Below are 13,152 nucleotides of genomic sequence, written 5' to 3' on the forward strand. Positions count from 1 at the left end.
CAGGTCAGTCTCTTTTCCCAGGCAGCCAGTGACAGGAGGAGGGCATATAGAATCACAGAAACACAGTTTAAGCTGAGTTGGCAGGGAACCACCAGCATCATGGAGTCCAACTCCTGGCCATACACAGGGCACCCCAAGAGTCACACCCTGTGCCTGAGAACATTGTCCAAATGCTTCTTTACCTGTGTCCTTGGGCAGCCTATTCCACTGCCCAACTACCTTCTGCTGAAAAACTTTTTCCTGATATCCAAACTAAACCTCCCCTGACACAGCTTGATGCCATCCCCTCAGGTCCTGTAACAGAGATCAGTTCCTGCCTGTCCTCTGCCTCTCCCGAGGAGCTGCAGTGAGGCCTCCCCTCAGTCTTCCCCAGGCTGAACAGGCCAAGTGCCCGCGGCTGCTCCTCACACGGACGAGCCACCCTCTGGAACGTTCATCATCCTTGAGGCCCTCCTGTGGACACTCACTAATGGCTTAAGGTCTCAAGCTGCGCCAGGGAAGGCATAAGGTGGACATGAGGAAAAATTTCTTTACAGAAAGGGTCATCATGCATTGGAATGGGCTGCCCAGGGAGGTGATGGGGCCATTGTCTCTGGAGTTTAAAGAAAGACTGGACATGGCACTCAGTGGTGGTGTTGGGTCATAGGTTGGATTATGGTGCTGTCACAGATCTCTTCCAAAAGACTCGATGCTGTGATTTTGTAACCCTCCGCTACACCATAACCCTGCGTCTCCCCACTTCAACCCCGGACTCCCGGGCGGCCACAGCGCCGGCGAGCGCGGCCCCTTTAAGGGCACGCGGCGGGGGGCGTGGCGCGCGGCAGCGCGTGCGGCGGGGCGTGGCCCCGGACGAGGCGGGGCGTGGCCTGGCTGTGCGCCGGGGCACGGCCGGGCGTGCGGCGGGGGCGTGGCCCGGGGGCGCGGGGGGCGCGGCTAACGGAGCGGCGGGGGCGGGGCCGGCGCGGCGCGCTGAGGTCAGCGCGAGCGGCGCCGTCACAAAAGGAAGTGGCGGCGGCGGGGCCGTCAGCGCGGGGAGGGGCGGGGGCGGCACCGGCACCACCGGCACCGGGACCACCGGGAGCGGCACCGGGAGCGAGGAGGCGGCCGCGGCGGGGGCCGCGCCGCGCCATGGCCCAGCAGCAGATGAGCAGCTCGCAGAAGGCGCTGATGCTGGAGCTGAAGTCGCTGCAGGAGGAGCCGGTCGAGGGCTTCCGCATCACCCTGGTCGACGAGTCCGACCTCTACAACTGGGAGGTGGCGATCTTCGGGCCCCCCAACACGCTCTACGAGGGCGGGTACTTCAAGGTACGGGCCTTTCCCCCGCGGCGCGGGCCGCCGTGTGGGGCTGGGCCAGGGCCGGGCCTGCGGGAGGGGGCACGGGCACGGCCTGGGCAGAGGGGGAGCCGCGCCACGGCCGCCGCTGCGCTGCCGATCTGCTCCCCTAGCCCCAGAGAGCCTCCCGGGGAACCTCGGCCCGGCGTGAGAGTTCTCCCCTTCCGCCCCGGGTTGCCCCCTGGGCTCTGCTCTGTGTGTATTTCACAGAATTGTTACGGTTGGGAGGGACCTCTGGAGATCATCTAGTCCCGTATTTCCACATCCTTTTAGTACCTGACGGGACCTTAGAGCAAAGATGGGGCAAGACTATTTACAAGAGCGTTTAGGGACAGACAAGGGGGAATAGGTTCAAACTCAAAGAGAGTATGTTTAGCTTAGATATTATGGCGAAATTGTTCATTGTGAGGGTGTTGAGGCACTGGCACAGCTTGCCCACAGAAGTTGTGGATTCCCCATCCCTGGAAGTGCTCAAGGCCAGGTTGGATGGGGCTCTGAGCAACCTGGAATAGTGGAGGCTATCCCTGCCCATGGCAGAGGGGTTGGAGCTAGATCATCTTCAAGGTCCCTTCCAACCCAAACGTTTTATGATTCTGGGATATTTATTTCAAAGTAAGGGGCTTCCAAGCCATCCGTTGATAGCTTCACTCATTGATGGCTAATTCAGGGTAAAGGCAGTGTTTTCCTCAGGACTCCGTGGGCTTCAGGGCTATTTGGCACAATTTTTTTTCTACTCCTGTGTTCTTCCTCTCCACACTTTAAGAAGGCAGCCTTCAAAGGGCTGCAGCAACACATAATGGGTGAAGGTAGATTCAATTCCTTTCTCAGCCTTCCTGTTAATACAAAAAAACTTTTGTGGTTGCTATTTCCACTCTTGTGAATACAGCAAATAAGAAATCTGGCACAGCCGTCTCAGAAAAGAACTGAAGGGAGTGTACTTAAATTATCAAAACAACTGGAGGAGGGGGAGTTGCACTTTTTTCTTAAAACAGGCAATTGGAAAACCTTTGTTCCTGCAGAAGATGTGTGGCACAGGCACACTCTTGTATGCTTGATCTCTGGCAAAATATTGTCCCCATGAGCTTGCTTCTCCCAGCAGTTAACTGTTTTAGTTGTGGCTCCTGCATCTCCCATTTCATGCCCTTTGGCTTCTCTCAGACTGAAAAAAAAAATTGGATGATGTCTTTGCTTGACTAACATGCACCTTCAGTGCCTCTTGGTCTGGTCAAGGTTTAAGAGCTTTGTTCCACAAAACCAAAATAACCTGTAGCTTGGGGAATAAAAGATTTGAGTCATGTTCAGTTTGGCCTCGTTGTTTGGAAGTAAAGGAAGGCTTTGGCAAAAGACTTGCCTTTTGTAATGAGTTGGCCGGCTTACTCACGTAGGTGTGATAGGTGTATTCTTAGACTCACCTCCATTATTACTTATTCAGGAAGTTGCTGGAGCCTTTAGTTGGTAACAGTGTCATCTTTACATCCGAATGGTCTGGTGACCTCTTCCTGCACTTAAATTACTCATCCATTTTTTGTCAAAGAAACCATGACTGATCGAAATAGTTTTGTTTGGTTGGGGAGCTCTCTGGACTGCATATTTGCAGTTGTTCCTGGAAAGAAGCTGAAGCTGCCTGAGAAGTAATTTGGGATGTGTGTGAACAAGTGTAGATTTAGGCAAGGCTCCCAGTTGCCTTACCTCAGCACTATGATTGGGTTTTTGGGTATTTGATGTCCTTGAACTGCTGTGCCTTTCTTCTAAATTCTTTTGACCAGCCCTGTGATGGTAGTTTTGAGCGTGGGAAGATGAGGTCTCATGATGCTTCCACCCATCCCCAGCAGTGGGATTCTCTGCAAGTGCCATGGCTGAAATCTCTTGTGTGTTGTTTCTGTCTCATCTTTCCTCCATGAGGAGCCCTGCATGGAAGATTTTTGTAGAGTCTGGTCTTTGGTTATGCATCTTGACTTCTGAGACACAGAAGAAGGAATCCTGTGAGAAGTGATACTCTTGGCTCTCTTTGTCTTAGGTCTTCACATGTGTTAGACTCTGCTTATGGAAAAATTTGGAGATAAAAATAATACCCTAACATTATTTGATGGGTGACTCCTGCAATATATTAATTGTATGTGCTCGTCTGAACTAGTGCTCACCTTGCATGTGTTTCATTTTCTGTATTTATTAACTTGATGGAATATTTAGCTTCATCTTGTTTTGTGTTTTCAGTTTAGTAAGGTTAGGAAAGTGGGATTAGAAAGATGCAGTTACAGGATGTAACTTTTTCAACTTAGTGGCAGTGGGAATTGTGTTCCACTAGAAGTATAGTTTAACAGCAGGAACTTGAGGCAAAGTACACAGGCTTCTAGTTAAGCTAGAGCACAAATACTTCAAGGAAAAATTGTGGTTAAGGTGACTTTAATAAAGAAAGTGTTAGTGATGTTGATTGGGGAATGCTATTGCTTGATTTGTGCTTTGGGAGCTCTTAGAGGTGGTCACATCAACTTTTGGCACCTTGTTTTTTCTTGGAGAGGTACCGCCTTTCTTTCTGGGTTGTTGGAGTAGTAGAATAAACTGAAATGAGAGACATGCTCTCTCTGCACCTCCTTGACAGAAGCTACTGTCTAAAGCTGCTTCAACAGATTCTAGTTTCAACTGCGAGTCCTTTGGCTCTAACATCTGATAAACTGAAGCAGAGAATAAGTCCCCTTGAATGTTTGTTTAAATGGTAGGTTGTCAACATGCTGGCTGTAATAAAGCCAGGGACTTCTTAAAAATTCAAGTGCAGTGTCTAAGCATATTTTATCAGCTAATATAGCATGCCCAGATCTGCTGCAGTGCTTCAGGGTTTAGGACTGCCATCTAGATTAGCCTCCAGGAGCAACAGCTACATGAACAGCAGCTTGTATCAGCAAGGGAACATGCAGCTGCCCCCCACCCCATTCATGTGAGCAGCTGAAGGTGGACATCTGAAGTGAATTAACATCAACCTTTGTCTTACCTGGTTGACAATATGGATATCCCAGTCACAGCCCCATCAATGAAGAATTATTATATTATTCAGTCATGGTGTATAGCTTTGTAAGGTATTGAGCAACCTTAAAGTTCTTGACTACCATCCTCAAGGAAGGAGTTGAGCTATTCCATGGACTGGTTAGCTCTCTTCTTTGCTGGCAGGGGAAAAACAGTTCAGGGACAGTGATGTTAAGTCCTTCAAAGAGGTTGTGATAAGATCAAATATCTGTCCCTCAGCTGCTGGCAGTAAGAAATTGCCAGTTTGACTAAAGTTCTAGCAGAATCACTTTTGTTGGGCCACAGGTATTGAACTGCACTAGGTGAAATTGGTTTTGTTCCCAGACTCACTCACAAAGTGTAAAGGTGAAGTGTGGGTAGAGCTTGTTGTCTAAAGTGCTGCTTACATCTGATTCACTTGCTGAGTTTTTTGAGCGACAAAGGGAAGATTTTTCTCAGAATGAAGTGCTTTGTGTCCAGGTCACAGATAGTGACAATTGCTTCTTTCTTAGCTCAGCTTTGAAGGACATGGTGTGATGAGTTGGGTCTTTAGATCAGATTCCACTGGGCTGTGTGGTAGTTCTGAATTGCTCTGGAAGTGATGGAAATATGTCTGGTTTTGCAGGCAGTGCCTGAGCAGCAGAGAACCAGAATGTGCCACAATCTGCAGAACTAAGTGTGATCAGTTCATCAGTGCCACCTTTATGCCATAGGCATCTTCAGTTCATCCGAGAGGGTGCTTTGCTACATGGCAGAACTTCTTCATCTTTAATTTTGGCATCTGATACATAAATGGGGATGGCCACAAGAAAGGTTATTATGCTGTAATCTGGCGCTGATAGATACTAGGTGGTCTAGATCTCAATGGCTGAGGGCTGTGCCTGGTGAAATCTTTACCATCTCAGGTGACCATTCTTCCCTATCTTGAAATCCAATGTCTTTCTTTAATGCTTGAGTCTTCAGGGCCTGGAGATTGATGAACCTCTGCCCAGTGCTTTGATTGAACAGTGGATACTTGCAGGACTATTAAAAAGTGTTTCCTGATGGCTTGCTTGAAGTCCTGAATGTTTGGTGCAATTGTACCTTAGCAAGAGAGGTTTTAATTGTTTTGAGAAAGACAGGGTCTTCTGATTTTTTTAGTTGCATGGTATTGCAGTTGTGCTGAGAACCAGGGTTTCAGGGAAGGTACAAGTGAAAAATTATACAAATAGAAACTTCATTAGTGCTGCTCAGAAGCATGATTTGACCAAGCACACTGTGTCAAGAAGCGTGTTTAATGTAGACAAAAAGTCAATATTAAAAACTCCTTCAGAGGTGATTCAGACTGGGTAAATTAAAATGAATATACCTAGCATGAAAGGAAACAAGAAAAATTAACTACATTGTTAAAAGTTACTGTTTCATAGTTCTTAAGGCAGTTTATTTCATAAGGTACTTTTCCTACTTGAAGGAACAAGCCTTGACACATGAGTTGGAAGGGGAGAAAAACACCAAGCATTATGATTAGTTTTGTCAAGTAATTTAGGGTCTAAATACTTGTCAAGGCATTGTTATCCGTGCTTTTTGTAACTCATTAGCCCTGTGCTGTATAGAGTTCTGTATTGTATCTCAGCTTCTTCCAGGTGATTTGATTTCAAAGTAACTTGCAAAATGTGTTAAGATTTCAGAGCAGGAAATAGATGGAGAACCAATCAGTTACCAATAACTGATGGCAAAAATGAACACCATGTTTAAAAGTTTGGTGTTGTAGTCTACTTCTTGTGATGCTTAAAATTAGGCAAATAGAAGTTTTCTAAGCACTTAGAATTATACAACTGATAGAACATTTAATTACTCAAAAATATCCTTAATGCCAGGGTGAAAATGTGAGGTACTCTCAATACAAAAACTGCCTTCTGTGGGCTTCTGCATTGCAAGGTCCTGCAGAGTTTCTCTCTGTGTATTCTGTTGCCCTTAGGTACCATTTATGCTAATGAGCAGTGGTCGGGTATTGCAGGTGAATGGGGCCCTGCTTGCTCCAGGTCTATGGAGCTCCTGTTCAGTCTCAAAAGCCAAGGACCCTCTAAGCTGTCAGCAGGCAGGGAAGCAAAAGACTTCTTCCCGTGTTGGTTCATGGATCAAAAGCACAGATACGGTCCCAGACTCTCAGGCCTGGGAAATACCCCATTGCTCCTCACTCTGCTGTTGCAGACGGGTTTTCTGGTGGCTGTGCCTCTGGACTGCACACACTACTCATCCATCCTGTAACCTCCTCTGGACATCAGTGTATCCTCAGGAGGAGATGGTGACAGCTATCCCCCAGTCCTTTCCCTAGGGATCCTCTGATCCAGGTGGGACTGTGGTGTGTGCTGAGAAGTTCAGATAGTGGTTTCCAGTTCTGATACTGCCTTAACATTGTTGTACAGCAAGAGGAGAGCTGTAGCACAGCCCAACTCTTCCATCCCATTAGAGTAAAACAGAAAAGTTTCCATATCAGTAAACTGAGCACTGTTCATTTGCCTAATTTTTGTTCAGTGGTCCTTTGATAAGGTAAAATAGAACTTGAGTTTTAGGGGTTTTTTCTCAGGTAACAATGCAAGGAACTTTGCCTCTTTTTGTCTTTCTGTTCAAGAGATAGTAACTAAAAATGTGTAGACTTATATGTGGTTCATATTATAGGAATTAATGGAAAGTTTTGACTATATAGTGTTAGAAGAGTGGGGTTTTAAAAATTTTTTGTGTATAAATCCTTTAGATCCAGTATTGCAGTGATGTTGTCAGAGTGTCTGAGGCTTTTACACATCTGTAACTTTTCAAAACTCAAACATGTTTTTACCTTGCTGTTTCTGAAGTCACTCTTATGCTGGAGAGCCTTGCTATTTTACATGTTAATATATCCACACAGGGTACCTTCTCTTTAATAGCTCTTTAGATCAGCTATACAATGCTTGTTTTGCATCTGGAGGGTAGGGAATGTCAGGAAAAAATGCTTGCAGAACCTTAACTCTGATCTTTGATGTGCAGTTTTGTTGTGTGGCTTTTGGCGTGTTCATCAGGTGTTCAGGGTAATTAATAGTATGGGCTAAATGATGGAGGTTTTATGCTGAACTTCAATGTAGCAGAGTTCAAGTTGGAAATGTCACAGTTACACGTTGTCTGCAGTGTGGATGGACTAGAGATGATGTGACTCATAAATACAGCTGCTCTTTTGATTTGGGCTGCGTGTGATCAGATGTGTACATACACACATGCATGTACACAAAACTAGTCAGCTATTTCCAGAATGCTGATTCATTTTTAGACTTAGTGTTTTTATCCACCTTTATGGGTTAGGGGAATTGAAGTTAATCTTGCTAAGCTTTTGTGGTAGTGACTTGCTGAGAATGTCCCATCTCACCAGGCCAGTTTGATAGTAATAACTTTGGCATTGTGTGGGTACCTTTGAAGCACGAGTAGCCAAGAGTAACTAAATTGATTGATTGATTTCCTGTTGTCACAGTTGCTGAAATATTTAAAATGCATTTGCCCAAAGTGGCTTACAAAGAGAAGAAAAATGAGAGCTAGTAAATTACTGTGTGTTTAGGATATTTTGGAATCTTGCTTGACTTGAAGAAATGTGACCTCAAGACTTCCTGGGTGTTCATTTTAAATTGAAGCTTCTACCCAGAGAACAACAAGAACATAAAGGGGCTGAATGTTAAATGGGTGACACTTGGAGGCATCATAGTATTTGTGGTTTAGAAAGAGAAGGCTGCCTGGCAGGCAGGCTGTACCTTACTAATTAAGGTTTCAGCACTAAAAGCATGACATGTTCCTTTTGGACTGCTTTGTTGTGTTAAAAATTGTGCAGCTAATTTTGATATTCGGGTTAATATGTTTTGTTTGAGAAATCCTAGTTGATAGTAGTAAGGACATGTTTGCAGTAGCTTTGTGACTCTTCCTGTAGTTACATATCCCAGTTAAGTATTTAAAATATATATGTTTTAATGTTCATTGTAGCAAATTATTTTAAGAGGTTAAGATACAAAACCCTCTGCTATGGTTTGAAATGGTGCAAGGACCAGTGTTTAGTCAGTTGTATCACTTGGGTCAATTTTTGAGTGATAGACACTTGTCCATTGTGCTAAAATTCTTTGGTTTTAAATTAATCTTCATACATCTCTGCAGCTAGAAATCTTTCGCTGTCAGACCTAGGTAAAAGCTGAAATAATATTCTTTTTTGCAGTACCCTCTTTGGCCTTGTCAAAACAAAAGCCATGCAATGGAGTAGCTCTGACTTACAATACATTCTCTGAATACACATTTGTTCTTGCATGAAGTCTGCTTGTATAAGCCCCTTATTCATGGGTGTAAACCACACTGGTGTGCAAGTGTTTGCTTATCTTGGCTAGAGAAACTATCTGTAAAAGCACTCACCTTTATTAAAAGAATGGGCTTCTTATAATGTATTGAAGAAAACTGAATTTCATCTCTGTGCTCCCAGCTACTTCTCTGCAAAAGAGTAACTGGACCCACATCTGGTAGTTGACTAGCTTTCAGCAGTGCATTAAGCAGTATAACTTGAGAGGCTGACACCTCTTCTGTACTTTTTAAGTATCTTGTAGCTATTATCTAAATCCCTTCTAATTTGTCATTCATGTGGTAACAAAATTCCCCTACCCAGATGCTTCAGATGAAGGTGCATGGTACTTTTTGTTTAAAGTGAAAAGAAAAAGCCTAGTCTTTTCTTAATGATATTGCCACTTCAGTGGGATCTCTGCCTAACCTCATTTTTTATTGCTGTGTCCACGTTACTCAAAATGCTAAGTAAGAAATATGTTGAGACGCAGTTCTTACTGAAAACTTATTGTTTAATTTCAGTGGATGATGGTAATGTTTCTTCTCTTGTGTAGTTCTCAGAGTTTCTTGAATCACCCACAGCCATGTTTAAACAATTGACTGTAGAGGACCTGTTGCTACTTTTTTTTTTTTTTTTTTTAAAGCACTTCTAAATTAACCTAGGCATTTTATAGTGCTATATTATCTCCACTGGAGCATATAAAAATGAAAATTTTGAGACCTACTTATGGAATGATTTCCATTTCTCAGTCTCTGCCAGAAACCTGAAAGCTTATGTCCTTCAAAATTTTACTAATATACTTTCTGTGAAGTTTAACTGATTTTCTTTTTTTTCATGCTGGTTGCAGTCTTTGATTTGTGTGGATGAAGTTTGGCTGGCTTTGGCCTGAAGTACAACAGTAGTGGCACTACTGGGAAAAACTAGGTAGGTAGGGTAGACTTGATTGAGACTGTGGACATTTGGGGTTTTAAATTTTGAAACTGGCTGTATTATTGAATATTTTTTGATACTGAAGATGGTTTTGGCCTTCAGAGGTTTATGGACAGAGTCACAAGGGGCTAAAAAGCAGATCTGGAGATCAGTTCTAAATTACAGTAATAGCTAAGTATGTGGTCTTGTACCCATATCATCCACAATGTACTCCGTTTGGAAAAAGATTGGAGTTGTACCAGCTGCCACTAAGGAGAGATAGGGTAAGAATTCTGCTGGTCTTGGCCACTGTCTTCTCAGTGTTATGAAATGAGCCTGGGTTCTGTTGCTGTTAGAGGTGATACTCCAATTTCACAGATTCAAGGCATCTGCTTAATGTTCAGCTTGGATAAATGACTGTTAATTTTCACCCAACTTGCAGGCTTATCCCACAGCTACTAAGTAGTTATTCACTTTTTTTTCACGTCTCTAATGTAAGTGATGTACTTCTGCTTGGCCTCTTCAACCAGGGACCATATTTTGCCTGCAGAAAACAGCTAAGTAACCTGCTGGTGGTCAACAAAAGCCCTGAGAAGCCGTGGTGGGGTAGCTGCTATAGGTGTGTGGTACCTTCCTCTGCCAGGGAGGTTCCTGCTGGCAGTTGTGGATGTATTCCTGAATAGCGAAATCATTCGGATCAGATTGGGGTAAGGATAATGAGTAACAATCCTAAAGCACAGCATTGCCTGTTCCTGTGCCTCAAGGGGATGCCTTGTGAAATGTCACATGGGCATGTCTTCAGCATGTGCACCATGCCTGGGGTCTCACCTGCTGTCCAGGCAGCTAATACCGCATCCTGTGGGATCAGCTGAGTTTGTGCAATGGCAGAGGCATGGAGGAAGGCTCTGGTATGCTTGGCCACAAAAGACTTGTCATTGTCATGCCACCAGGCCTCTTTATTTGTCTTGGAATCCCTTGGAATTCAAGCCCACCTCAGGCATCTCCCTCTTCCTTCAACTCTTCCTAAACTGGAATAACTGTACTTGAGTCATGATTGCAGGCTCACATGAGGTCACCACATGTGACTTGTTTGGTGCTCCTGGTGTCTCTGCCTTGTTCAGTTTCATCTTGTCCCCTGCAGCTGCCAGTTTTGCTGAGCATGAGGATGACTTTCACCTCCTTAGAAACAGAATTGTTAAGGTTGGAAAAAACCTCTAAGATCAAGTCCAACCACCAGCCTAGCACCCGCTACCCTGTTCACCACTAAACCATGTCCACAAGTACCACATCCGTGCTTTTTTCCAAGAGAATGGTGAAGTATTTTTGACCTGGCTGTATCTCACCTGTACTAACTAAGATGGCTGGTGTCTGCTTTTAAAACAAAAATTTTGCGTAGAGCCTCTAAGTTATACTAGAAAGTATAATCTAGGAAAGCTGTAGCTGGAGGTCAGTTCTGTTGTATCTTTAACTCTTTCATGCTCCAGTTTATTTTGGATTGTGTAGCTTTTTGTTCAGATTACATTAGTTCATAACTGGGTTTATAATTAAGTTTTGAAGTTTCTCTTTCTTTCCTTTTCTTTCGAAGTACAGAACAGTGACTTCTGCGCTCTAGAAAGAATGTTTCACAGAATCATTTAGGTTGGAAAAGACCTCTGAGATCAAGACCAACCTGACCATGGCACTGAGTGTCGCCTCCAGTTTGCTTAAACAGCTTCAGGAACAGTGACTCCACCACCTTCCTGGGCAGTCCTTTTCAATGTCTAACCACCATTTCTGTGAAGTTGTTCTTCCTAATGTCCAGGCTAAGCTTCCCTTGGTGTAGCTTAAGACTGTGTCCTTTTGTCCTTTTACTGGTTGTCTTGGAGAAGAGCCTGACCCCCACCTGGCTACACCCTCCTGTCAGGCAGTAGTAGAGAGTGATAAGGTCACCCCAAGCCTCCTTTTGTCCAGGCTAACCACCCCCAGCTCCCTCAGCCATTTCTCATAGGACTTCCCTTCTATACCCTTCACCAGCTTCACTGACCTGTGAACCTGCTCCAGCACCTCGATGTTCTTCCTGTACTGAGGGACCCAGAACTAGAGACAGCCCTTAAGTGTGGCCTCACCAGTGCCAAGTACAGGGGGAACAAACTGGAGCAAACTCTGTGTAACTGGTGGGTTTTATATGGTTGTCATCTAAACTCTATGCAGGATCCCTTTCTAGTAAAAAATACTATGAAGGAGGTGTTTTATGGAAGAGGAACATGAAGGGGTTATGAGAAATCAGTTTCTTCCAAGAAAAGTTTGTGTCTATTCCCAGATGCTTTTATGGCCAACCAAACATCTTCTGCTAGGTAGCAGCCAATGAGCCTTCTTTGGCGCATGTTTAGCTGAGCTTTATGTGGTAAAACTATTAAATATTGCTGTGCCACATTTGCTATGAATGCAGATCACTACAATCTGATGTCAGACTGGGTGAAAGGGATGCAAAGGCCAGAATCCATTATCTGTTAGGCCCTTTGTGTGGGTGAAGCACAGCACTTGTCCAGAATAGTCTCTGGATGCTGCACAAACACGATGAGAGAGCACCAGTAGTGACCATAAAAGGTGCTCCTGTGAAGGACCCTGGGCTTGCATTGAAGGATCCCTGTAGACACATAGGAATTTTATAAAATGTTCTTTGACAAGAGTAAGAGTAATTTAGTGAATAGAGACTAAGCCTTCTATCTGGTTCATATTCATTATTCTGGATAAATTAACGCCTTTATGTAAAATATGTATATCTTATAATAGCATAATTGACTAAATCTGTAGGTAGAAAGTGTTTTGCTTTTTATAAATAACTCATGGGAGAGCTTTCTTCCAAGACAAATTGGACATATATGTTTACAAGTACAGTATTTAATTTTGGAATAGCTGAAGAAATTAAGTGAATAGATTTCAGGCTCCTCAAGCACAAAAGCAAAGAAATTTTTTTTTCAATAAGAACTTCTACTTATTCCTGGTTTTTAAAAATAAAAGCCTGAGCAGTTTCTTGAAGCACCCCAGCACAGAACCTGATGTACTGACAAGTCACACTCCTCTGCACAGACTTTGTCCATGAGGCAGCTGCGGCAATTCTCTAAGTGCAAAAAATAAAGCTGGGGTTGTGTAACTTAACCTGGGGGAGGAGGGGGACATTCCTGGTGCTGAAGAGAAAGCCATCAAGTCAGAGCCTGGGTATGTAGGCTTGTGAGATGTATGCTATGCAGACTTCGCAAATAAATCTCAGAGTGTATTGTGGAGAATCTGGGTAAACTTCTCATTGGAGGAGGCAAAGTTATCCCTTGCCTTGCCTCATCATTTGAAATGTCAGAGGGACCTGCACAGAGTTCAAAGCCTGTAGTAACTTGTGAAAACCCTGCTTTTTAATTTCCACTTCTGTGATTTCCTTCTTGTACTGTATTAATTGCTCCAGCCTCTTGTTCACTTCCATTACAGCCACTCTAGATCTGCTCCCCTGTGCTTTGAAGGGTAGGTTCAAAATAAAGCCTTTCGGCACAGAGAAACCAGCATGTGGGATTTGATGTGAAGTGTGGAAGTGTGAAAGGGCTTGCAGCTCTGCAGCACAGCTAGGG

At 44.2% G+C, this 13,152-nt stretch overlaps 1 protein-coding gene across 1 annotated transcript in view; it reads left to right on the forward strand.

Moving 5' to 3' along the window:
- Positions 1–977: 977 nt before the first annotated feature.
- Positions 978–13,152, forward strand: part of UBE2R2 (ubiquitin conjugating enzyme E2 R2) — a 54,460-nt gene continuing 42,285 nt past the window's right edge. The window contains exon 1 of the mRNA XM_074532235.1: positions 978–1,305. Within this exon, the coding sequence (XP_074388336.1) occupies positions 1,129–1,305 (177 nt within the window). The 5' untranslated portion in view covers positions 978–1,128. The remainder of the gene's footprint in view (positions 1,306–13,152) is intronic.

This window comes from Zonotrichia albicollis, chromosome Z (genome assembly GCF_047830755.1).
Source record: "Zonotrichia albicollis isolate bZonAlb1 chromosome Z, bZonAlb1.hap1, whole genome shotgun sequence".
NCBI classification, from domain to species: Eukaryota; Metazoa; Chordata; class Aves; order Passeriformes; family Passerellidae; genus Zonotrichia; species Zonotrichia albicollis.